Source organism: Sus scrofa, chromosome 2 (assembly GCF_054392235.1).
Source record: "Sus scrofa isolate SSC_HxYL_T2T_F1_AM1 chromosome 2, Sscrofa_HxYL_maternal_Yorkshire_Landrace_v2.0, whole genome shotgun sequence".
NCBI lineage: Eukaryota > Metazoa > Chordata > Mammalia > Artiodactyla > Suidae > Sus > Sus scrofa.
In genome coordinates this window covers 84,217,000-84,242,120 of record NC_139384.1, presented here as the reverse complement: position 1 = coordinate 84,242,120, position 25,121 = coordinate 84,217,000, and the positions used below count along the sequence as shown (strand labels likewise).

The 25,121-nt window shown below is 57.1% G+C and overlaps 1 protein-coding gene across 9 annotated transcripts in view; it reads left to right on the top strand.

The window, feature by feature from the left end:
- KDM4B (lysine demethylase 4B) overlaps positions 1 to 25,121 on the top strand; it is a 143,491-nt gene that overhangs the window by 95,238 nt on the left and 23,132 nt on the right. For 5 of the 9 annotated variants that reach the window (XR_014837759.1, XR_014837758.1, XM_021084031.2 and 2 more), the window contains 2 exons: positions 17,344 to 17,540; positions 24,878 to 24,979. Coding sequence is in view for 6 of the 9 variants with exons in the window: in XM_021084031.2 (XP_020939690.1) it covers positions 17,344 to 17,540; positions 24,878 to 24,979 (299 nt within the window). In the remaining 3 variants the exon portion in view is untranslated. The remainder of the gene's footprint in view (positions 1 to 17,343; positions 17,541 to 24,877; positions 24,980 to 25,121) is intronic. The other 4 variants (XR_014837760.1, XM_021084034.2, XM_021084033.2 and 1 more) reach the window with 1 other exon arrangement.

The following is a 25,121-nucleotide window of genomic DNA, read 5'->3' as shown; positions in this document are numbered from 1 at the left end:
ACCAGAGAGAGGTAAAGTGCGCCTGCCCGGGGTTCTGGGAGATGTGCTCCTGCCCCCAGAGGTCTCCCAGGCTGGTGGCCTCCTCCAGGCGGCTGTCTGGGGCTCGCCTGAGGCAGCAGGAGCAGAGCTCCCCCGGGCACGCGCTCAGCCAGGCTGGCTTTGTTGTGGGACGACTAACAGGGGAGATCAAAGGGCTGCTGCAGCCGCTCCGGAGAAAATGAAGTGTGCGGCACCGGCCTTTTTAGGGCTGAGCTTCGAATTAGTCCTACAAGGCTGCACGCCACATTGGATTAGCTCACTTGGCCCTCACTGCTCCCGCGGTGGGTGGCGACGGGGTGAAGCCTGACAAGGGCCTCTTCCAACATCCAGGCCGCCCCGAGAGGCGCAGGAGTTGACTTGAGATTAAACAGAGCGAGAGAGATTTAGAACCCGGCTCAAACGGCTGGGAGCCCGGCTCGCTTAGCTGGTGTTCCGCCAGCTGTCTGGGCCACTCGGCACCCCCCTCGGGAAAGTGGCCCCGAGCAGGGAGGCTTCTGTGGCACATGGACAGTGGGGAGAGTCCTGTCCCCAGATGCCCTGCTTCTAGGGGCAGCCCCACATCCAGATTGGGGGGCCCTTTCCTGAACACCCCTTCCCCAGCCTGGGCTACCTCGAGCTTGACCACTGTGAGATGTGAACCAAATTGTTTCTGCTGCCCCCGAGAGCAAGAACACCTGCCTTCTGTTTGGTAACCCGCTGCCTGCTCTGGGCGATTAGCTGGAGCCCAAGGGGAGGTGACAGAAGGTGGGGTGAGGGTGAGGGTGGGGGTGGGCGGTGGGCCGGGAACAGAGCTGCACCCCTGGCGCCTCTCTGGGCCTCCTGCATCCGAGGTGCTGGCCACGCCGGTCCGTTCCACGCCTCCCTGACCCCCTGATTTATAGCACTGGTGGTGGCTGGTGCGTGGGGGTCGCAGTCAATTGCCATATAAAATATGCTTTCCCTGCAAGCCTCCCCCAGAGCTTCCTGTCACTCTGTCCTGTCCCTGGCAGCAGCTGTAAACCCGTTCCCCTGCTCAAAGCCCAGGATGCGCACAGCAGTGCACGGAGGGCTGCAGCCCAGAGCCGTCTTCCTGCTTGGTTTCGTTTCGGCTTAAACGCTGATCTCGGAGAACAGGCGTGACCTGATATGGAAGGACAGGTCTCAGGCAGGGTCTCCCTGAGGCATCTCGACCCTGGGGGTGAAGATGAGGTGGCGGTGCAGCATCCCTGACCCCCACCCCCCTCCATGCTGGGAGCCCCTTCCTTCCCCAGTCGTGAGAACCACAGAGGTCCCCAGTATACCCTGGGGCCAGTCCTGGGAGAGAGCCTGGTCTAGACGGTTATGGGCAGTTCTCCCATCTTTTTCATTGTCGCCCCCCCACCCCCGCAGAACGCTTCCACATTTTTTTTCCCCAACTGCCCCGCCGTAAGGTTCTAACACCACGGATACACCGCTTGTCTGTTCACCTGCTCTTTGTGTACCTGTGCATCACACACAAGAGAGTGAGGCCTTTCTGCCCCTAAGAAGGAGCCTTCACTCCCTCAGGGGCAGTGTGGCCCCAATGAGTGCACCCCAGGAGGATGGGTCTAGGGAGCAGCCTTGGAGGCAGAGAGAGGTGCCCCCGCCAGCTCAGACCTGTGTTTTGTGAATGAGCGGGACTTGAGCACTTGGTGGGCTCCCTTGGGGGGGGACTTCCCTCTAGCCTGGGGGTTCAGAGGCCACCTGTCAGTCCCCAATTTATTTCTCACCCTCCGCTCTCTGCTGCTGTGGCTGGGAGGGCAACAGAGCTTTGCTGCCCGCTTGTCCCCTCAGGAAACCATTGCAAAGAATCACAGGTGTGGTTCCAGGCCCTCTCCCTGCCCCGTGAACACGCCAGCCTGTCGTGTCTTCTGCCCTCTGCTTGCTTCGCTTAATCCCCTTCATACGGTTCCTTGCAAGCCAGTGGCTCAGAGTGCAGGCCTCCACTCCGCTCCTTGCTGCTCTCCCGAGGCGGGTGGTGGGCAGACCTCCCCCTCCTGGTGGCCCAGAGCCCTGCTATCTTCCTTCCGTCTTCTTTTCGCTCCTGCCCCTGCACCTGGGCTTGTGGCCTGGCTTGCAGGCAGCTGTGTTCAGGCTTCCTGCTCAGAGGGTGAGCTCTAGAAATGCTGTTCACCTGTGCTTGCACCCTTGTCTCTCTGGGGTGGGGGCTTCCAGACCCCATGTAGGGTGCTAGCCACTCATCACTGTGCTGCTTCCGCTGGCCATTTTGCTCGTGGGTCCTCCGATGCCAGGTGCCAGCTCTGGGAGAAGGATGCTGGCCGTCAGGGGGCTCACTCACACCCATGGGCCTGCAGCCCCTTGTCATTGTGGCTTAGTTGCTTTTCCCAGTAGAACTGGGGGCCGGTGATTCTGATCCGCAGACCAGTTTCTCCCCTTCAGCTCTGTGGACCCTGTAGTTGAACCACCTCTGCGGGTCTTCTGGGCACTGTTGGGGGTGGAGCAGCCTCCCTGCCCCCACCCACTCAACACCAGGAGCCCCCCAGTGTGGCAACCACCGATGTCCCCAGACATTGCCCAGTGTCCCCCCGGGTGAGGACCCTGGGCTGGCGAGGCTCTTCCGGGAGTGTGTTCCTCCAGCTGAGGTCCCCAGCCCTTGTCATCTATGCTCCCTCAGGCACGCTCCAGAGGGCAGTGGCCACATCTGGCCCAGAGGAGGGATTGAAGCCTTTTGAGATGAGGGTGTAGTCTGGACCAACTTCATGACCAGAGGAGAATCCAGGTTTTTCCATCATCCTGCCTTGGATGGAGTTTGTTTCTCGGTCATGGGAAACGTCGGGCAGTGGGGGATGGTAAGGTTTTTATGGAGGTCAGGTGGGCTGGCACCCCTGCAGCCTTAGAAGAGGGAGAGTGAGTCCACTGGGTCCTGGTCAACAGGAGAGGCCGTGGGTGAAGGGCAGCTTGGGATGAAGAGAGCTGAGGGGCTGGCAGGGGTCCTCAGGCAGAGAGTGCAAGGGCTGCAGCAGATGTCCCCGGGGGTGCCCTTGGAAGGGCCTGGCACAGAGCGCCTGGGTTTATTATCCATGCAGAAGGGGAGGTGGGAGGACCCTGTCACAGCAGGCAGGAGCACCATCTAGGCTGCATGGTGCCACACGGATGAGGCTTCCTCTGTGTAGAGAAAGAAAGGGGGTGACCTTGGAGGTGGGGTGGGCAGCATCCTGCAGGTTGTAGGCCCGTGACCTTGCCTGAGCCTGGGAAGCAGCCGCCCTTCCCCCAGCCAAGGATGGAAGGAGCCCCAAGAGCCCTGTGCCTAATTGTTTTGTTTATGAAGCGCTTCCGAGGGCTTCCAGTGGATTTCCTAATGAACTGGTTTGTTATCGCATCTCGCTGCAGTGCTGGTAATTACATCAGAAACGGGGGGCCAGCGTCTGTGAGCCATCCCCAGCAGATGCAGGCTCCTCAGCGGGGTTTCTGCCCCCTTCGCTGGGTGTTTAACACTTTGTGGGCTGAAGTGCCCCCGGCCCCCGGCTCGTTCCCTAGGAAGAGTGTGTCGTGTGTTGCAGTCATCCCCTATGTCGCTGGGAGGCGGAAATGAGGTGCTGGCAGCATGCTGGGGAGCTCTCTGACCTTCGGGGGACCACCAAAGGCACAGTGGGCTGGGTGCACAGGCAGTGTCAGGGGAGGTTCAAGACCCCAGTGTGTCCATGTCACAAAATGCCATCAATGGGGCGGGGCACCCTGAAAGCAGGGGAAAGGAGTCCCCACCCAGTCCTGGAGGCTGGGGTCTGCGATGCAGGGGAGGCAGGACCGCTTTCCCTCCCAAGGCTCCATGGGAGGGTCCTTCTGCCCCTTCCAGCCTCTGTCGTGGCCAGCAGTCCTTAGTGTTCCTGGTTTATTGATGCATCGCTTTAGTCTCTGCCCATGTTCATGTGGCCCTGTCTCCTGTACCTGGGTCCAACTTTCCTTCTTTTTGTTTGCAGCATGCACAAGTTCCCAGGCCAGGGGTTGAACCTGCGCCACAGCAGCAACCTGAGCCACAGCAGAGACAGCGCCGCATCCCCAAACCACTAGGCCACCAGGGAACCCCTAACTTTCTCTCTGCTTAAAAGGACACCACCAGTCACTGGATTTAGAGCCCACCCCACCCCAGTGTGACCTCATCTTAACCAACTCCATCTGCAAGGATGCGCTTTCCAATAAGGGCTAGTTCTGAGGTCCCTGGTGAAGATGAATGGGGGGTGGGGGGTGTGTGGTAAGCTGTTTAGCCCCGCCCCCTGGAGGAGCATTAGTGGGAGGAGTGTCAGTCCACACTGAGGAACAGGAAGTGGGGTGGAGGGGAGGGACGGGGGAAGGGTCTGTGGGATAGGCCCTAGAGGGGATGTGGGCATCTCCAGCCACACTGTCCAGCACTGAAGCTATCAGCCTGTCCGGCCCGTTAACCCTAAGTTAATTAAAGCGAAGTCCTATGCCTGGGTCACACGTACTAGTTAATAGCCACAGGGGGAGTTCCCGTCATGGCTCAGTGGTTAAGGAATCTGACTGGGAACCACGAGGTTGTGGGTTCGATCCCTGGCCTTGCTCAGTGGGTTAACAATCCGGCATTGCCGTGAGCTGTGGTGTAGGTAGCAGACGCGGCTCGGATCCCGCGTTGCGGTGCCTCTGGTGTAGACTGGTGGCTACAGCTCTGGTTAGACCCCTAGCCCGGGAACCTCCATATGCCGCGGGAGCGGCCCTAGAAAAGGTTAAAAAAAAAAAAAAAAAAGACCCCCCCCCCAAAAAAAAATAGCTGCAGGGGCTGGTGGTGATCTCACACGGACATAAGCATGGGCAGTAGGACATTTCTGCTGTCTGGGGGAGACCCTTCTGGCAGCCAGCATGCTCGGGTCTGCAGCTCAGGCCTGGCTACAGCGAGCCATGGGCTGGAAGGCAGGCCTGGCCTGGCCTCCTACATGGAGTCTGCGCTCCCGAGGGCCCCCAGCCTGGCCTGCCCTCACCCTGCACATGGCAGGGCGGCACGAGCCGCTGGCTGGGTCCCTGTGGAGCCCCTCATGCTCTGCCCTGATTCCCGACCCAAGTCAGTGCTATGGCCTCACTGACCACAGATCAGGAGGGTCCTGTGGGCAGACACCATCAGGGATGCCTTCAGTGAACTTCGTTTGATAATCTTCTCCTTAGGCTGGTTGCTGTGTCTCCTCTTTCCCTCTTTGGTATTTGATACAAGCAAACCCTAATGTCTGTTCAATGTTTTTTTTTTTTTTTTTTTCTTTTTTTTTTTTTGGTGGAGGCTCCTTGAGTCAGGCATCAAACCTGTGCCACAGCAGTGACAATGCCATGTCTTTAGCCCACTAGGCCACCAGGGAACTCAACCTTTTAGAAATCTTTCAATCTTTTAGAAAGAAATGGCCTGTGATTAAAGCTTGTTGCTATTTAAATCAGGGGGAACCGGCAGGTGAACCCTGGGGCTCCGGGGCAGCTCAGCCTTGTACTCCATACCGAACTGCCTGCCCAGGACAGACCTCGATGAAGGCGGTGCAGGGGAGGGGGCGGGTGCAGCGCAGCTCCCAAGAGGGAGTGCTGGTGTTCCTGGTGTAGCTGTTGGTCCTGCTGTGGCACTTCCATCTTAGCAGAGGCGACCAGTGGCATGTGCCTCAGCACTGCACGTGTCACAGCTCAGATCAGAGCCTCATGATCCCCCCTACCACCCACAGCGGGCTGGGAGGGGAGGGGGCCTGGGGCCAATGGGGATGGGGGAGTGGGTGTGGGCAGAGGAGCAGGGATGTGACACAGACACTCTGAGGATGCTATTGGCCCTGTTCAGCCTGGATCAGGAATTCTCCAATTGGGGATCCCAGGAGGCTGGTCGATCCTGACAGATGCACTGCAGAGTATGTGCCTTCCCCCCGGGAACCAGATTCCTGGCGGGAGGGGGCAGGGCAGGTGCCCACAGAGGAAGGCTGACCTTCTAGGCCAAGTGGAGTGGTTCCACAGCGAGCTTTTTTTAGAGGGTGGTAAACATTTTACTGAAGCAGAGACCACCTCCTGAAACACATCATAAGCCTGCAACACAGTGAGTCTTCACAGAGTTCCTCCAGGGCCCTCCCTCTGAAGCACGGTTGTCTCATTCTCCATGGCAGGGGTGGGGTGGGGAGGGGACTAGGGCTGTGGGCTTCTTGCCCCTGCTGCAGCCCCAGACCCCGCTTTTGCCCCTGCTGCAGCCCCAGACCCCGCTTGTCTGCCTCCTCCAAACAGGGCTTTCTTACACCTGTAGTTGGCTGGGGGTTGGAGTCACTTCAGTTGTCAGGGTCCCTATAGGCAGAGTTCCTCTTCCCTTCTGATGGCTCCTATACCCAAGAGGCTGAAGGAGACCTGCAGTCAGCTATTCCATGCATCCAGGGCCGTAGGGATGCTGAGAGGTTTTCCATCAGAGTATTTTAGGTTTCCAGCAGGTATTTCAGGAGTTCCCTTGTGGCCGAGTGTGTTAAGAATCCGGCATTGTTACCACAGCGGTCTGGGTCACCACTGTGGGGCAGGTTTGACCCCTAGCCCAGGAACTTCCACAAAGCCAAAAAAAAAAAAAAACAAAAAAAACAAAAAACCAAAGTCACTATTTTAAAGACTGTGGATTCAACACGTGTGGTGTAAAGCAAGTAGAACAAAAAGGGAAAAAGCAGGTCATGCCCATCAGGAACCATGGAGACGGCTGCCATCAGCAAAGAGGCAGCTGAGGGAAGCGAAGTTAATCAGTCACTAAAGCCGGGATTATATGAACTTAATATATGCAGGTTCCTGAACGTGGAGAAACGATGCAAAGGCCTGCGTGCTCGACCGGCCATCGGGGCCCGGGCACTCCGTGCACACGGGGTGTGTGTGAGAGCGCCTTACGTCCTCCATCCCCGGGAAGAGGCATCGTGTGAACAGTGACTGCAGGGGGGTCTTCTCCAGAAAGGGAAGGACATCTGTGTTGTGTGTCGGAACGCAGAGCATGTGCCTGGAAGGAGCTGGAGAAAGTGGGAATAGCGAGTGCGGGACGGAGAGGGTGCCTTTTGCTCCTCAGACGTCTGCCCCCTGCGAAGTGGTGGCTGTTCCCTCAGTCCATCCCAAGCTTCATCTCTGTGTGCGGCTTGGGGCTCTCCATGTGGCTGTTGGTGGTGGGGTGAATAGCTGCCAGGGGATGGGAGCCCTTACTCTCCGCCTCTGGTGAGGATCCACTTGGGGACCCTCAAGTTTTTTTTTTTTTTTTTTTTTTGACCGTGGCGTGTAGCAGCTTGATGCGGGATCTCCGTTCCCAGGCCAGGGATTGAATCCAGGTCGCAGTGATGAAAGCACCAAGTCCTAACCATCAGGTCACCAGGGAGCTCTCCTGAGGGCCCCCAGGTTCTTTAGATCTCAGGCATTGGGGGCCCATGTGTCAGTTTGGAGTTGTCAGGCTTCCTGGAGGGTTTGGGGGTGTTTGCTCCCCATTGGAGCCCCAGCTTGAGATGAATACAGAGCCCCTGTATGGGCTTTGGGGGGGTTCTTGTCTGAAGTCCAGCCCAGGAAGCCCTGCAGACTGAGGCTTTGAAGTCACTGGGAAGAGGCTGAGGTTTGAGGGGGGGTGTCAGCCAAAGCCCCTGTCGTGGCTGCGGGGCTTGGCAGAGGGGAGAATTTTCCTTTTGTGATAAGATGTTAAAGCACAGTCTGGCTTTCAGTGTCTTCTTCGTTTTATCTCTTACTACGCTTTCCGAAAGCAGGCACTATATACGATTTCACTTTTGCATGGGGTTATGGTTGGTAAAGCATAATTCCTAGCCATTGAGAACAGAGTACCAGGCTGGAGAATCACACCGAGAGCAGCCCTGATGCATCTCACTGTCCAGATGAGTGGGAGGGGAGAAACAGATGGAAGGGGGCTTGTTTTAGGGCCGGAACACTCCAGTGCTGGGGGCTTCGCTTGCATTATCTCATGTCAAACTCAGAGAGCAAGAGGCTGGTCCCGTTTCCCTAGAGAGGCTTGTGACAATGGCTTCCTCACATCCTGCCCCAGCCCCACCTCCACAGGCAAGACAGCGCCAGCCTCCCCTCCCCTTCCCCCTGCCCAGGAAGATGCAGGCACACATCTGAGCCTGTGGGCTGATGCTTTCTTCAGTTTAGCGCAGTGCTTGCCGAGAGGACCTTGGATCCAGTGGGCACCATCAGCGGCCCGCCACATCCTCCAAAGCAATGGGGAGGGATGGTGGGTGCTGGAAAGAACATTCGTTCCCTTTCTTATTAATAACACTCTGCTCTGACCTTATGTTGGAAAGATGCGTTCTCTGAGGACTTCTGAGAAAGGAGCAGGGCAGTGATGTTTTCTGAGACTTTCCATGTCTGAAAAGAGGGAACAAATAAAGAGAAGAAAAACACCTTAATGGAAAAAGGCTGACCATGGAATTTGAGGGGCTCTCCCAGAAATTGCTGCTCCTGATGGTGGTTGACACTTGGGCTGGGTGTGGACATCTCCGCGGCAGTGGTTTTCCCTCACAAGTTCGAGGGCCTGGCTTACCTGTGGTCTCTATTCTCTGTTGTGGCAAAAAGTCAGCCATTCTTCCGATTCCCAATCTTTGGTATGTGATGTGCATTTCTCCCTTCTAGAAGCTTCTTCTTTTTTTTTGTCTTTTTTAGGGCTGCACCCACGGCATATGGAGGTTCCTAGGCTAGAATCAGTACTGCAGCTGCCAGCTACAGCCATAGCCATAGCCACGCCAGATGCGAACTGAGTCTGTGACCTACACCATAGCTCACAGCAGTGCCAGGGATCAAACCCACGTCCTCATGGATTCCAGTAGGGTTTGCTACTGCTGAACCACAATGGCAACTCCCCATTCTAGAAACTTCTTGAATCCTCTTTTCAGGTTCTGATGTTTCCCTCTTATATATCTAGTATGAGTCTGATTTTAGCCACCTGACACTCCCTGGAACCTGATGATTCCAGGGTATTTCTTTACTTCATTGATGGCTTTCTCTTCAGTCTCTCTTCTCTCTGTTTCAAGCTCCTGTCATTCTGGTAGATTTTCAGATCTCATGATCCAGTTTCTTTCTCTCTCCCCCTTTTCTGCTTTGTTTTGTCTTTTTTTATCTGTTTTTTTTTTTTTTTTGAGGGAGTTTCTTTACTTCTGCTGAAGACTTTCTATTAATGTACTAAAACTTTCTATCAATGCATTTTTATTTTTATTTTTTAAAATTTCTGCCCTTTTTGGTCTTCTGGATATTCCTTTTTTATAGGCTCTGTTCTTGTTTCATGAGGCTGTGTCTTTTTTTTGGACGAACCTGTGGCATATGAAAGTTCCCAGGCCAGGGATCAAATCCGAGCCAGAGCTACAACCTGCGCCACAGCTATAGCAACACCAGATCCTTAACCCACTGCATTGGGCCTGGGATCAAATTTGCCTCCGCAGAGACAAGCCAGATCATTAACCCACTATGCCACAGTGGGAACTCCAAGGCTGTGTCTTTTATTTCTGAGGATATCAATGATTATTTTAAATTCTTCTTAAAATTGGCTTCTCTGTCTTTTCTTTCCAGTTACTGTTTTCCATTTGCTTTGGTCTCCACAGGTCACAGAAGATGCTTAACACTAATAATTATGAGTGGGAACCCTGAGGCTGGTGGCAGCTCTAGACACAGGGCAGGTCTTTTTCGCCTGAAGCTATACCACAGGGTGATCTGAGTGGGCTGGGGTACCAGTGTCTTTGATTCCCTCCCTTTGGGGAGGATGTGGAAGGGGGTGCCAAGAGCAGCTGGAGCCTGTGCCTCCAGGTTCCGTGACGATGTGGTCCCTTCCCCCAGTCCCGGGGCTGGCACCCACCTCCTCCCCACCCTGGTCTGGCATCCCTATGTCGGTGAAGCAGGTGGGGGAGCAGGGCTTGGTTTCTTCCCATAGCCCTGGCCCTGAGGTCTGTAGTTCAGTGGCGCCCCTGACCCCAGTTTCCAGAAGACCCAGATGTGCATTGGCTGTGATGGCCCGTTTCTCTGCTGGCCCAGCTCCCCTCCATCCATGTTCTCCTCACCTGCCACTTGCATTGGGGCATTTCTGTGTCTCTTTCCCCCCTCCCCGTCCTTGAAGATGCTCCTGTCTTACAGGTCCCGTAGCCGTGGTTTCAGGAGCAAGGGAGATGGTGTGTGCCCTCAGCCCGCCTGAAGCAGGCAGCTGTGCTCAGGCTCATTTAGACCCCGAACGACTGGCACGTGGTGCTTACCTGTCCCCACAGTGCTGTCCTCTGGCCTGGCAGCGACAGGCAAGGGGTGGCTTAAGGGTGGGGCCTTTATGGGCTCCTGGAAGGGTCAGCAGGTGCGAGAGGATGTCGCGAAGGATCAAGGCCAGAGCTGAGTGGGGTTGGGCGAGGGGAACGGAGGAACGGGCCCCAGGGCTCGGGGCTGAGAGGCCGGCCCCCCAAGCAGAGGATCCAGCCATCCCTGCGAGACGTTGCTGCCCCTTGCTGTCCACGGGCTGCCACAGGCCCCTGCCCTAGCATTTGGAGCTGCTGGAGCAGAGCGCTGCTGGGCCCCGGGGGCCACCCACTCTGTGCCCGAGAACATTCCAATTTCTATTTTTAAATGCTTTGGAAAGAAGAAACCTATTTGTCTCTGCGTGGAGCCCCTGCTCTGATAACCAGAGACAGACCTCCGCTCTGCCCTGTTTTCTCATTTTCCTCAAACTTCACGGCAGGTCCTGGGAGACCCGAGCTCGGATGTTGGAGGTTTGATGTGTCAGTCCACCAACGTGGGGCGACAGCCCCCCTGCTCCTGGCCCGGTGCTCGGATTAGACCCAGGGCTCCTGAACTCCACGGTCGTAGCTCTCGTCATTTGTCATTTAGAAGTGACAAGTGTGCGTCTCATTGAGCCTCTCGCTGGGGCTGTCAAGACCCCTGACCTTTTGTATGGGGCTGTGATGGAGCCATGGGGCAGGCAGGTCACATAGACCTGTGCTTATGTGACAGGAGGGTCCATGTCAGGGGCACCCTGTGTGGGGATGGCGCAGCCGCAGGGGCCAGGGTTCTGCCTTGTGAGGCTCCTGCTGCCCCTGAACTCCCTCTGCCCGCTCCCTTCTCACCCTCTCTCTCCCCCCATATTCTACCCACTGCCCTCTCTGCACCCCACCCCCACCCTCAGAACTAGAGCAGGCCAGCCACATGCACACTGGTGTCCTTGGGGCCCGTGGTGAGTCTGGGAGCTGCAGTGACTGGGGTGGGGGGTAAGGAGGCAGGAAGGGGGGCCCTCCCTGCCCCAGGGCCTTATCTGGGCAAAAAGCACCCAGATCTGGAGGGGCAGGGCCAAACTAGCACACAGTAGGTGCTTGTTCCTGGCAGCCACGGGGAAGGCTCTGGCAGACCTTCAGGGGCCGTGGCCCTTCTCTGCCTCCAAGTTCCTGCCCCCTCGCAGGCATGTCTTTTCTCCAGACCCCCCCCTTGTGAACTGCTGCAGGGCGGGGGCCCCCGCACTGGGCTGTGGGACCATATCCTTTTAGCCTGATTAGTTGGGAGCGTGTAGTGGTTCTGAGGAGGGAGATGGAGCTCTCTGTGAGCTGAAAGTTGGAAACCATTTGGCTCTGGGATTTTATGGCTTTAATTGCTGAATCTAATCTAAGATCAGTGCCTTTTTTTTAAAAAAAAAAATCCAAAACCTTGGGAAATTGAAGGCCTTAAAATATGCTTCCACTCCAGGCCAAACCGTTCTCAAGCTCTAGCAAGTTTTCTGCATCTTTCCCTGTTGTGAGAGGGAGCCCGCGGGGCAGCGGTGCCTAGAACTTGGGCCTCCTCTGAGGTGTGTCTCGAGCTACATATAGAAAGTTACTGCTGGTTGGTGTAGCATATTGGGATTGATTTGGTGAGAAAAGGGGCTTCCGCTCACACACCCACCACCAAGAAAAATAGAACAACTCACCCCCAAGGCTGGCCCTTTTTCCTCTCCTGGCGAGGTGACCGAGGGTCTGACCCCTTTATTCCTTAGGTGTTGTTTCCTGTGTTCCTCCGTGTATTCTTTGAAACCGGAGGCCCAGGGCACTCCCAGGTGGCAAGTGGGAATCTGTGCCTGGGGTTAGAAGCTGGTGCCTCCCCCAGGAAGGAGACTCCATGCCGCCCCCCAGGATAGTGTGGGGCTGGGCCTGCCCGTGGGTGTGTGCAGCTGGCCTAGGCCCCCGGAGGGTCCTGATGGGCTATAGGGGCCACATTCCCCCAGGGTGGCTGGCTCGGGCTGCAGGTGCAGAGGCAGCTGGCCCAGAGGAAGTGGAGCCTGAGGCCACGCCCCGTGTGCCAGACTCTGGGTGCTTCCTGGCACCTGGCAAGAGTCGGATTCTGGCAGCAGGTGGAGGGGAGTGTGTGGCTTGCCATGCTTAATACAAAGCGGATGGCAGTAAGTTTTCCACGCAGACACCTGTCCTCATCAGCCCAGGCTGCTAAAACCTGGTAACAGAGACTAGGTGGCTTGAACAGCAGACACGGATGTCTCACACTCTGGAGGCTAGGAGCCTGAGATCAGGGTGCCACGCACAGTCAGCTTCCAGGTGCGGACTCTAGTCCTGGCATGCGGAAGGCCAGCTTCCTGCTGTGTTTGCCCCTGGGGGCAGCAGGGACATAGGAACTGGATCTGTCTCTCTTCCTCTTTTTATTTAAAAAAAATTTTTGACCATACTCGTGGCATGCAGAAGTTCCCTGGGTGGGCCAGGGATCAAACACAAAGACACAGCAGTCACAATGCTGGATCCAGGGCAGTGCTGTGCCACCAGGGAACTCTTCCTCTTCCTCTTCTTACAGGGACACTCATCTTACGGGATTAGGGCCCCACCCTTACGACCTCAGTTAACTTTGCTATCTCCTAATTCTTTCCTTCTCTACAGATACAGACACACTGGAGGTCAGGGCTTCAAGATTACCTTGTAAAAACACGATTCTGTGACTTAAATCAAGGTTCAGCAAACTTTTTGGAAAGGGACAGTGGATATTTGTGGATGTGGGGGCTGTCAGTCTCTGTGTGACTGCTCGGCTCTGCAGTAGCAACACCAATGCAGCTGTGGGCGGGGCCATGTGCCGATAAAACTTTATTTACAAGAACAGGTGGTGGGCCAGATTGGGTTCCCCTTTCCATCATCTGCCCACCCCTAGCCAACTTAAATGATATCCCTGCTTGATGAAGAGATGTAGAAAAAATAGATACCACAAAATCGACCCCTAACCACCCCCTCATTGAGAGAACTGTGGTTGGACCATGGGTGGTGTTTGATGGATGTCCTTGGCTTTCTCTAAAGATTTTTGCTCGTGATTGAGGCTTTGCTGTATTCTTAACTGTGTGTTTTATATTTCTTCTAAGAACAGATCCATCCTAAGAGCGTTTCTGTCATTGAATTGGTTGGTGAATCAGCCCCACGCAGGGCCGTGGTGTGCCTGTCACTCATCCCGTCTTGTCCTGTGATTGTTGAACAGCGTGGGTAGAGTTTTCCCGAGGCGTGTACGGGTGGTGTGTGTGTGCATGTGTGTGTTTTTCTCGCTGTCATGAAGCAGAGATAGTCTTTGTCTGGATCTCTCAATTCCTCGGGGGAGAACCCCAGGAGGGACAGGAAAGGGCCTGGCTTGCAGAGCCCCGTTAGAGGCTCGTCAGAGCTGCGCCCTCGCCCTCAAGGCCAGCCCCTCGGTCTGCAGGCAGCTGGGGTTTGCTTATCCAGGGGCCTGGCTTCCCTGGAGACCGTCTTGTCCCTCCTCCTGGGGAGGGGTGTCACTGCAGGGGTCAAGCTGTTGTGTGTCCTTTCTGTGCTGTCACCTTAAACCGCCCCCATTCCTCCCATTCCACTGGTTAATTAACTTGGCGCCTGCAGCTCCTTGAGTGAGTGGCGCAGTCAAGGGCTCTTTGAAGGGCTCTTTTCGGGGCTGTCAGGCTTCTTCGGCTCTGCGTGTCAAGGGTGCCAGGAGGGGCCCAGCCCCAGCTGTGCTGTCTCCCTCTGTTCCCGTCACCAGGGGAGGCCACCCAGCCCAGAATCTTGGGGTGGGAATGGGTAGATGGGGGCTGAGAGCCCTCAGTGGACAGGCACACCCTGTGGACAGAAGGCCCTCTCCTGCCCCCCTGCTGCCGCAGGCAGGCCGGCAGGCCCAGGGTCTGGAGCCACAGATGTCACAGCTCATCTTGGCACAGACTGTCCCGCAGAGGCTGGTGGTGGGACCCAGGCCTCTACTCCTTCTGTCCCCAGATGGCCCCTTTGCACTAGTGGGATCACCAGCCGCCTGCCGTGGTTGATTTGAACAGGATGTTCACGGCCTCATTACCTAGTTCCTCTCAGAGTGGGAGCCCCGCCCCACATGGTTCTGGTGGCTGAGTCTTTAAGGTACAGAGGACCCTAGGGTGTGCTCAGGCCATAGGGGGCCCTCTGCCCTCCTCCCTCCTCTCCGAGTCAATTTCTCCATCAGAGCTAACTAACTCACGCCAGCTAGCTCCCTGCAAGAGCACACTTCGCCTGGCGTTGGTGCTGACAGTGCTGCTCAGGAGCTGGAGTGACAGCCACAGAGACTGTCAGCTCTAGGGACTCAAGCAGGTGCTCAGGAAGGTCTGGGAGCTGGCCGGGGTGGAGGGGAGAATGTGAGCCTTCCCCGGGCGATGTTCGGAGGCTGCCCTGCGCCCCCTTCCCAGCATGGCCCTGCAGCACGAGCCCCCGTGCTTACTCTTGGGCCTGAAGTGAAGCAGCAATGCTCGCAGTTCCACTGTGCAGGGGCTACAGATCAGAAGACAGCTTTGCGGGGGCTGTGGGGAGTTCTGGCTCGCTCAGCCCCTGGAAGTTGCTTTTAAGAAGTTGGATCTTTTCGCTGGTCTTAGCAAATTCCACTGCCAGACTGCACTGAGTCAAGGTGATGGGTCTGTAGTGTCTGCACCCCCAAGCTCAGCTGCTCAGCCCACGAAGGTGACTGTTGCTGTGTCCTAGACAGGGGGCTGTCCCTCCTCTCCCCCAGGACCCGCAGGGCCTTGCCTCCTTCCCGCTGTGCCCGCCCATGCTCCCCACCCCTCCATCCCCACCAGTGACAAACCCCACCACAGCCAGAACCCTCATGGAGAGGTGAGGATGGCTGTTCCCAGTGCTTCGCCCGGGCCGGGCAAGAGGTGTGGGATGGGCTCCAGGCCACGGGCCATGGGCTCCGTGTCCCCTGCAGGCCGCACACAGGTGCTTTTTTTAATTACTTAAGGAAAAGCAATTGCACAGCCGCTCGATACAAATCCCTTAAGCTGCTGTTGACGGCGACGCCAGGGAGGCCATGGCCGGGCAGGAATCTGGAGCATGGGTGCCATCTGTCCTTCCCACACTCTGCAGCCAAATTACATCGCCAGCCTTTCTCTCCTGTACAATTTTTCATTAGATGAATTGAGTTTGCTGGGAATCGCTGGGTCATAAATATTCCCTCCCACTTGGCGTGGTCGGGTTGTTGCTGTCCCCAGCCTGAGGTCCGGGATCTGGCCTGGGAGCGGGCAGGGTGGGGGCACTGGGGCTGCAGAAAATGCCATGTGCTCCTCCGCCCTGCCCCCCACTAGCAGCCTGAGATTCTGGGTCATAAATATCTCCCTGTTTCCCGAGCCAACTGAGGGAAGTTGCAAAGGGCTCGTCAGGGCAGGGTACATAATTGCCGCACTCAATTAAGTCTTTTCCTTCCGTTTCCTGCATTTCCATTGAGAAAGTGGCAGTGATGGAGGTGGTTGTAAATGGAGGCGAGACATGCATTTAAAACAGAAACGCACTCATAATGTCTTTTGAAATTGTATGGGATGAAAAATAAATGCATGTGCGATTCTAAGTACATCCACACACACATCCACACATATACGTACACACAAACATCTGCACGCACGCACACACACACATCCACACACACTCACACACTCTTGCAGTCTGGGGAAAAAAAGAAAACAGATGCTTTTTAAGCCAGAGTTTTGGGAACAGGCATCTCCTAAGCCTGTTTATCTGTTAGGAGTGAGAACTGCAGGGGCTACAGCACAGGTGTCCCCTGTCAAATCTCTCACGACAGATGTCCCCATAAGGAGGCGAGGACCTTGCCCCTTCAGTGGGAGGTGAGTGCAGCCCCCTAGGGCTGCCCACCCTGGAGACCATGACTGTGCCATATCCGCCCCCCTCCCTCCCCCCTGCCGCCACCCCCCCCCCCCACTGCACGTGGAGCTCCTCGGCCAGGGTTCAGATCCAAGCTGCAGTTGCGAGCTAAGCTGCAGCTGCAGAAATTGAACTTGCACGGAACTCCAAAGACACTGCCAATCCTGTTGTGCCACAATGGGAACTCCTGCCTTTACTTACAAAAAAGCTTTATCAGCACTTCCCCCGATATGAGAACATGAGTTGGTCTTGCTGCTTCCATGTTACAGCCAAGCTGAGAAGTAGTAACAGAGGGGTGGACCATAGAGCTGACAGCATCTACCGTTTGGCTCTTTGTGGGCAGCTCACCAGCCTTGGGACAGTGGTCCCTCCATTCCTCCTGCCCTCTCTTAGGTCCTCCCTCTTGCTCTTGGCCTCAGCTGTCAGGTAAGCAGACCATGGCTGCCTGGGCTCCTCCCGTTGGCCAAGGGCTCACAGTCTTGGGCCAGGCTTCTGCCATCCTTGGCTGCCTTCTCTGGCCCCAGACTCCTCTGGGGCATCTGGAGGGCCTCCTGCATGGTGCCTGGTCCTGGGGGCCACCGTGATGACGTGACACTTACTTTTTTGTGTGTAGGGTATTTAAGGTCTAGACATCAAGGGGTGGGGAAGGACCCCATTTCCGCCTGTCCTCATCGTGCTTACTTGGGCCTTGCTTGAAGCTCCCAGACACAAAGGACTCTACTGGCCAGGCCGGAGGCCCTGTGAAGTGGGTTCTGCCCCGCCCCCTGCCCTGGGGGCAAGTGGCTGAGCCTCCCGAGTCCTCAGCCTCCTTTCCCAAAGCCTGAGGCAGGGACTCGGGGACTTGGGAGCACCCGCTGAAGACCACATTTGTTTCCCTGTTGGCTCTTTGGAAACTGACAGCTTTCTCCCTCTTAGTAATCTTGGGAATTACTGCTGTTATAAAACAGTCCACGTGCGTGTTCCCTAGTCGGGGGCACGTGTGTCTGACCGGGAGGGATTTTGGTTGGAAAGATGCGAGGCAGCCGCAGCTCAGAGCACGTGGCCTCCGGGCTCCTCAGTGGGGGTGCAACTCTGAGGGGTGGGCCAGGGGTTCATCACCGGGCGGGGGTGCAGCAGCCTCCCCCTGACTCCGGGAAGAGAAGACGCCCTTTCCTGTCACTAGAGAGTGGTTCTAGGGAGGCCGGGTGGGCCCAGCGCGCCCTGCGTGTGTGGAGTCACTGCCCACGGGCTCAGTGGCCTGTCTCCTGCCCCCGCACAGTGCACATGCCGGAAGGACATGGTCAAGATCTCCATGGACGTCTTCGTGCGCATCCTGCAGCCGGAGCGCTACGAGCTGTGGAAGCAGGGCAAAGACCTCACGGTGCTGGACCATACCCGGCCCACGGCCCTGAGCAGCCCCGAGCTGAGCACCTGGAGCGCCTCCCGGGCCTCGCTCAAGGCCAAGCTCCTCCGCAGGTGAGTCACCCAGCGACCCCTGCCCGGCGCTCCCTGATGGCAGGGGCTGCAGGCTGTCCCTCTACCCTCCCTCCTCTCCTCCTCCTCCTCCTCTTCCTCCTCCTCCATCTCTCCCTGCTCTGGAGACAACGTGTGTTTCTCAGGCCTGACTTCCTCCGAGGGCATCTGGAGCCTCACCATCAGCGCCGTGTGGTCTGGGCCTCGGGCTGTCGTCCGCTCCTGGGAGGTGGGTCCTTTTGCCCTCTCAGGACCACACACTGTCCCTTTCGGGCTTTTGGCTCTTGATCCTGGGTGCAAGAGCCCTGTTTCTGCATCTGGGCTGCTTGGCCCTTCTTGGTTCTGAGCGATGGTGGGAGCCATGGGGAAGGCCCCCAGCTCCCTGTGCGTGGGCCACACCCCTGCCTCTCAGGTTTTCAGCTGCTTAGTTCTGGCACCTCCTATAATATGTTGCTTGGCTCCGCGGTCATGGAGGTGATTGCAGAGACCCGTTTGCTGGATGCCCTCTGCCACCCCATTCCATCACGGGGGCCCCATTGTGACCCACCTTCCACCTTTTGTGGTCCCTGCCTGTCTGCTGCCTGGTGTCTGGTGAGGAAGGAGGGGGCAGAAGGGCTGCACCCTCTTGGCATCCGCGCGAGGCCGTGGGGGCACGGGTGGCAGGGCTGTGCTGGGCTGGAGGAGAAGAGGCAGCCTCTCTGTTCTGATTGCTTTTGTTGTGGGAAGCATCAGTCTCCGTTGTGCTCTTTCTCTAGGAAATGTCCAGGCTTTTTGGTGCCAGAGGAATGGTCAGCAGGCCCTCACTGGGCCTGGGGTGTGGCTGGAATTGGGGGGGCGGTGCAGAGCAGGTGGCCAACATCCTGCGTGTATCTGTGTTAGGGCTTCGAGGGCCTGGTGGGCTCTCCTGTGACCCCTCAGCTCCAGAGAGCCTGCCCCGGACAGTAGATGTTCCATAAACAATGAGCGTGGCATATGCTAAATAAAACTTTTATTTATGGACACTGGAGTGGGAATTCCATATTATTTTCACGTGTCACAAAATGTTATTATTGTTTTAACTTCGGAACCATTTGAAAATAGAACCACCACTTGAGCTTATGGTTAGCGCCAAGACAGGCGGCAGGGTCTCTGGGCCTCTGGTGCAGGCTTCCTCCTGCAGCCGCTTGGTCACTGCTGGCAGGTCTTGGCCGCACTGGCCGCGGACAGCGCCTCCCCTTCCTTGGCGGCACCCCCATACTCTGTAGAAACTGGGGGAGAGTCAGGCTGGTGGAGCGGTCGTGCTGCCTGCAACCTTCTCTCCCGTGGGGCTGTTTTCCTATCCATGCGCCCTCATTCGCTTGTTCTGCCCACCCCGCGGCCCCTCTCTGAGAATGTTCTGACCTGCTTTCACCTCTGCTCCCCACAGCCCGTGTGAAGGTGAGTCTCTCTTCTGATTTCTTTGGTTGTCTCTCCCTTTGATCCCCCACTCTCCCGTGTATTCCCCACGCAAAGCACCTTCTTGGTGTGGCCCATCTGCAGCGCTGAGCGCAGAGGGTGAGCACAGAGCACAGAGCGAGCTTTGCTGACCTGCCAGCTCCCGGCATTTGCATAATGGTTGATTGGTTTGTGGCTCAGGCTAATTGGTCAACAGAGCCAACTGCCAAGGAGCTGGGCCTCATTCCAGGACGGAATGGGATTAGAGGCTGACAGGAACCTGCCCGGAGGATGGGGACCTGGCCGCCGGGCCTTGGCTAAACCTTCTGTGCGCAGGGGAAGAGCTTCAGACTCCCCCTGCCCCCTCATCCTGCTGCACGGCTCCTGTCTGGAGTGTCCCTCTCCCCTCCACCCCTCTTTTGTGCCAGCCTGGAACTGAATAACAGGTATTTCAGTGTTCCCAAAGACATAATCTTCCTTATAGCCTTTAGCGTGTAGAGTAAAGCAGATTCCCCTCTTTTTAAAAAAGTCACTTGGAGGGGGGCTTTCTCTAAAGAGGCTGACTGGGGACTCACATTTGAAGGCCCAAGGCCAGGCTGCCCCCCACCCCCCGTCGCAATGGCAGTGGCCCTCAGAAGTCCGTTGTGACTTTCTCTCCTGGCCACACGGCCAACCTGCTCTCGAATTGCTGTGCCTGGTCTCCGAGGCTGCCCGCTCCCCTGAGCCTCCCTTGTGGGAGGTTTGGTTATGGGGGAGCAGTAGCGTTACCTGAGCATCCTGGCTTGGGCCAGATGTGGGGGTAGGATCTTCCCTGGGCACTGCTGACTTCCTCTGTGGGTGGCCCTCCCAGGCACTGTAAGGGGTTGAGCAGCATCCCTGACCCCACCCACTCAATGCCAGCTCGACCCCTTCCCCCAGTGTGACAACACCGACATCCCCAGACATCTCCTAATGCCCCTGCCCAAGGACTTGGCATTGGGGTGGGCTTGCTGCCTGCTGCCCCCGCTCCCCCCATGTCCCTGCGCAGCCTCGCCTCCTCCGGGACACTGCGCCAGCTCCCTGGTCCTTGCTCAGATGGGCTCAGCCAGGCCCCCCAGCCCTGCCCCTCGAGGACCCATCCTTCCAGACAGCCCCCTGCCCCTTGCCCCACGTGTCATCTCAGGGCAGAGACGATTGTTGGCCCCTCTGGGAGAAAACGATGCCTTCCCGTGGATGTTCTGTCCACACCTGAAGCTGACTCCATCCCGTGGCAAACAGGGCCCATAACCTGTGACCTTCTTGTCCTTGCCGTGTGACCCCTGCCCAGTGCTCAGTGGAGCCTGGCTCTCTGCCTGTGTCTTCAGCAAGTTCCCCCTCCCCGCTCCTGCCCGAACAGCCCTTTGCCATATGTAGACTGTCTTTCCTCTCGTCTCCTGATTATTTCCAGCGGGAGCTTTAAGGAGCGCTCTGCGTCGCCCACGTGTTCCAGCAGGTGTGTGTTCTGCACCCCGTGCAGAGCAGCTGAGCAGCTGCTGCTGCAGCCTCCACGCTTGGAGCAGAGGGTAGTGGGAAGACGTGACATGCTCCTCCGCATCCGCAGGGCCATCCTACGTGGGCGGCCAGAGCCTGCCAGCCCTGCTCGCCTCCCCTTGCAGCTCCCACTTGCCACCTTTCCGCCCGCATTCCTCATTTACCACGGAAACGAGGAGCCCAAGAGCCAGGGAGCGGATCCCCACCCACTTGGCCCGCCTTCAGACCCAAGAAGGGCCGACCTGGTCTCCCCTCTCCTCCCCGTGCCTGATGCTCCGGCCAGGCTGGACACCAGTGCCTGCCTCTTACCCCGCTCCCGCTGGGCACCCTGACCTTGCTGGTCCCCGAGCCCACCACCCTGCTCAGCCCCTGGCTGCTCAGAAGGGGCTTGCCAGCGCCCATGGCCCCAGGAGCTTGTCCCTGTGACTTCCCCAGAATATGCTTGGTGGTTTCTCAAAGGTGATACCCACTCAAGGACACACCTACTTTCCATGGGGTTGGCAACCCTGGGAGGAAGGGACTGTGACTCTGGGCAGGGCCGCTGGAGAGTCAGAACTCCTGGACAACAGCCCCGCCTTGGGGTGCCTGAGGGGCTCTGAGCCCTGGGACCCTCAGTGAGCCCTCGACTCTGCCCTGCCTGCCACCTGAGATCTAAGCATACCTGCTTCCATCTTGGGAATACTAGGGTAAGGATTTGGTTCCTGTCATCTTAACCAAGTGACATCCTATTAGGCCTGGCAGGCGAAGTGCGCATGTATCTCCACCCTCCCCAGAAATGCCACAAAAAAACAACTATAAAGGAGGAACAGAGAAAATGAGGGGGTGAGGAGTAGACTTTGAAGTAAGGAAAAGATAAGCCAGTGAGGAGTTCCCTGGTGGCTTGGCAGGTTAAGGAGCTGATGTTGTCACTGCCATGGCTCTGGTTGCGGCTGTGGCACAGGTTCCATCTGGCCCAGGAACTTCCACATGCTGTGGTGAGGTTAAAAAAAAAAAAAGGAAAAGATGGGCAAGTAACACTTGGCTTTGCAGCACAGAGAAAACTTGCATCCATGGGCCTACAGATGGAGAGTGGGCTGGTTCCTGCCACAAGGCCTGGGATTCAAGACACGGGCACCTCCTGGGACGGAGACTGCAATGGATGGGGGGCAGGTGAGGGAGGAACTGCTGGGCTCGGGCCCCCTCCCACTACCCCATCTCCCAGCAGAAGGTGGTGGCCCCGCTCCGGGGTGAGGTCGAACCTGGCAGCCTTGTGTATCCCCAACCCCAGGGCCAGGTCAGAGCAGCCCAACAGAACAGACCATAGATGGGACATCGAGGATCCTCTCTGATGTGACAAGAGTCCCTGCTCTTCCTGTCCCCTTCTACCAGCGCTGCTCACACAGCCACCCCCAAGCATTGTAGTCCCTTGTACATCACAGCCAAGGGGGTCCCTAAACCTCTGAGGAAACTCAGAGTGAAAGGCAATCTCAAACACAAAAGGAAAGCAGGACCCCAGGGAAGGGGCCATGCAGGGAGTGAAAGAAAACCTATTTCTCCTCCCAAAGGGGAGGTGACTTGGCATTTATGGAAGAAGACCCTGTGTATTTTAAAAAAAAGACTTTTAGGAAAGGGATGGCTCTTGGACATTTCAGCAAGAGCAAAGAAATCTAAGAGGCGAGTTGAGAGACGGCTCGAGGAATCTACAGCGTAGACATTTCACAGCTCGGGTTAAACAGAAGTTCCTGAAGCTTCTGGAATGAACAAACAGATCAACATAAAGAACCAGGGGACTAGGAGTTCCCTGGTGGTCTTGTGCTTAGGATTCTGTGCTTTCACCACTGCAGCCCAGGTTCCATCCCTGGTCTGAGAACTGAGATCCCACATCAAGCCGCTGTATGCTGTGATCGGAGGGAAAAAAAAGAACAAGGGACCAAAAAGGAACCAGACTTGGTGATCATGATGCTGCAAGCTAATAGACAAAGGACAAGGGCTCAAAGGTCAGAAGAACGATCATTTCAGCCCAGACGTGTACACTCAGCCAAAATACCAGCCACATATGGGAGGAGAATAAAAATCATTTTAGACAAGCAAAGTCCCATGTTTCCCCTCCTTTCTGAGAAGGCTGCCAGAGGATGTTCCCCAGCCAAACAAGGGCATCAACCAACAAAGACATGGGATCAAGGAAATCGGATCCAACCCAGGAGAGTCCAAGGCAGTCTCAAGATAAGGGCAGGCCCCAGGGTGTCATTGAGGAGCCAAGGAGTCCACATTGGGAGCTGGGAGATAACCAAGAAAGCCAAGCTTCTGAGAGAGGTCACTAACTCTGGTTACTAACTCCAGGAAGAGCAAGCAAAGAGTGCCATGCAAGCAACTCTGTTGCTTGGGGATGAGCAATTTTACGGGTTAAGAAAAATGTAACATGGAATTTTGCCACAACCGAAGATGGTGGCAGATGCAGAGAGAGAAGCCAGGAGGGGTAGAGGCAGGCAGCCTAAGTGTCTGGGCTGGCAACTCATCAGAGAAGCCAGAACCAAAAAATGAAACAGTAGCAGCGTGAGGAGACACAGGGAAAATGCAAGAAGAAATGGCTAAAAGAGGGAACGGTGTTGCGTCTAGAGAGTGGGCCCAGCGGATGCGTTTATGGCCAGGCTGTGACAAGGGTGTGTAAGGCCGACACTCCTTCCGCCAGCTGTCAGCAACCACTTATTTCCCAGCTTATGTTGTCACGAAACAGAGTCTTCTTTGCATTTGGATGTTCAGGCTGCTTTCTCCTTTGAGGTTGGACATGGTCCCTGGTCTACGTCTCTGTGCCTAGGTGCCCCCATTCTGAGCGGGGAGGGGGACCCTGCATTAGCAAGGCCTGGCAGCTACTAGGGCTTTGGTGCTGGTGCTTGGGGTTAGGAGTTTGGTGTGTTGGGGGCCAAGGAAGGCCTGAGCTCTCTGGAAACCCTGAGAGCAGGTGGGGCAGGGTCAGAAGTGGCCTCAGGGCCGGTTCCTCTGGGTCGCGGGAAACTGAGGCCAGGTGAGTTGGCAGTAGGAAGACGCCTTCTGCTGGGTGCTGCCTGGGGCCAGTGAGGGGGGGTTCACCTGTGGGCACCTAGCCCTGCAGCATCCCTGGATCTGGAGACAAGCCTCTGGGTGACAGCCCAGAGCTTCCCATCTGTCTCTCTAAGTCGGGACTGTACCTGGCATTTCCCAAGCTCACCCAGCGTGAGGAGGGTCCCCGGGGAGGCCTGAGCCTCTCGTGCCCTCTCCCGCCCCCCATCTGTTCCCAACCCACCCCACCCTGCCCCCCCCACACCCGTCCTCCCACACCCCTCCCCTCGCAGTGAGCCTGCATGACATGCTGTGTGTGGTGCCATGCCTCTGCCCATGATGCGCCCTCCCTGGAATGCTCCCTGCTTTCTCCCTTCGGTCATCAGGGTGGTCCATGCTGCAGACATCAAGTAGGGCTTGTCATGTGCCAGGCATTGCCTGGGCTCAGGTCACCGAGCAGCCACAAGCCAGGGGCCCCCGAGGTAGGCAGCTGAGCAGCGAAGGACCAGCAGTGGTTAGTGGTTAGGGTTAGGGGCTGGTTAGAAGGAGGCACCCCAGGAGCCAGCAGCGTCAGGCAGGGAGGCAGCAAGGAGGCTGTCAGGTCCCAGCATCCTGCAGGGAAGGCAGAGGTGCTGCAGACGCCCCTGGGGGAGGTGGCTCCAGTCGGTCGGCCCTGCTCCTCCTTAGCGAGCACTTGATCCTTGGAGGTGCAGCTGCCAGGGACTCCGCAGGGTCTCCTGTAAGGTCTTAGTGTCTGACCCCACTGGGGCCGCATAGAGAGCTCCCCAGGGGAGGGCAGCCCCAGCCAGTGCCAAAAACCCTCCCCCAAAAGCTAACACTCTCAGCTGCCTTGGCTAAGAGTGTCCTGGTGACAGCCTGTGGCTGTCCTGGTGCCCCACCTAGGGCTAAGACTCTCCACGCTGACCCGGCTTTTGCCCCTGCTCCCTGGCCGGTCACTCACCTCCTGAGACCTAAAAGCCACTGTCCCCTCCCTGGAAAGGCACTGGACTGGCAGGGATGCCCGCCACTAACCTGCCGCCCACCCCTCTTTATCGCTTTCCTTTCTTTTTTAACTCTGATTCCTCCCCCCCTCGATTTTCCCTCGTTTTCACTAAGAAGCCACAGCTCAGCCTCAGCAGGGAGTCTCCCTTGGGGCCCAAGGGGTGCCCTCTCTTTGGGGACTGTCACACCCGGAGCCCGGCCCCGGCCTGGAGGCCGCGTGGGCAGTGGGTGAGGAGGGCTTGGGTGCAGCTTAGAGAAGCGGCCGCCGCGGGCTCTGGGCTCGGAGCCGCTGCGCGTGGAGAGGACGCAGGGAGTGCGGGCCGGGGCGAGGCCCCTCGGCGAGGCGTCTGGGGCAGTTAACGCGAGTCCTAGAGAAAAACCCCCTGACATTTACATTCTAGACAAATTAGTCTGAAAGAAAACAGACACTGGAAAAAGACTGAGGAGGAGAGAAAACCCAATCTAGAGAGGAAGAAAGAGCAGACCAGGAAGCCGGGGCTGTCGTAAGTGCACCTTTTGTCTCGTCGTCGTCGTCCAGGCATTTTCCACCAGCTGCTGTTTCCATCCGAGTCCGCGCTCCCGTCTCTCCCGCCCCCACCACACAGAGGCTCCCGGAGCCACCCTGTCCCGCCATCCCATCTCCAG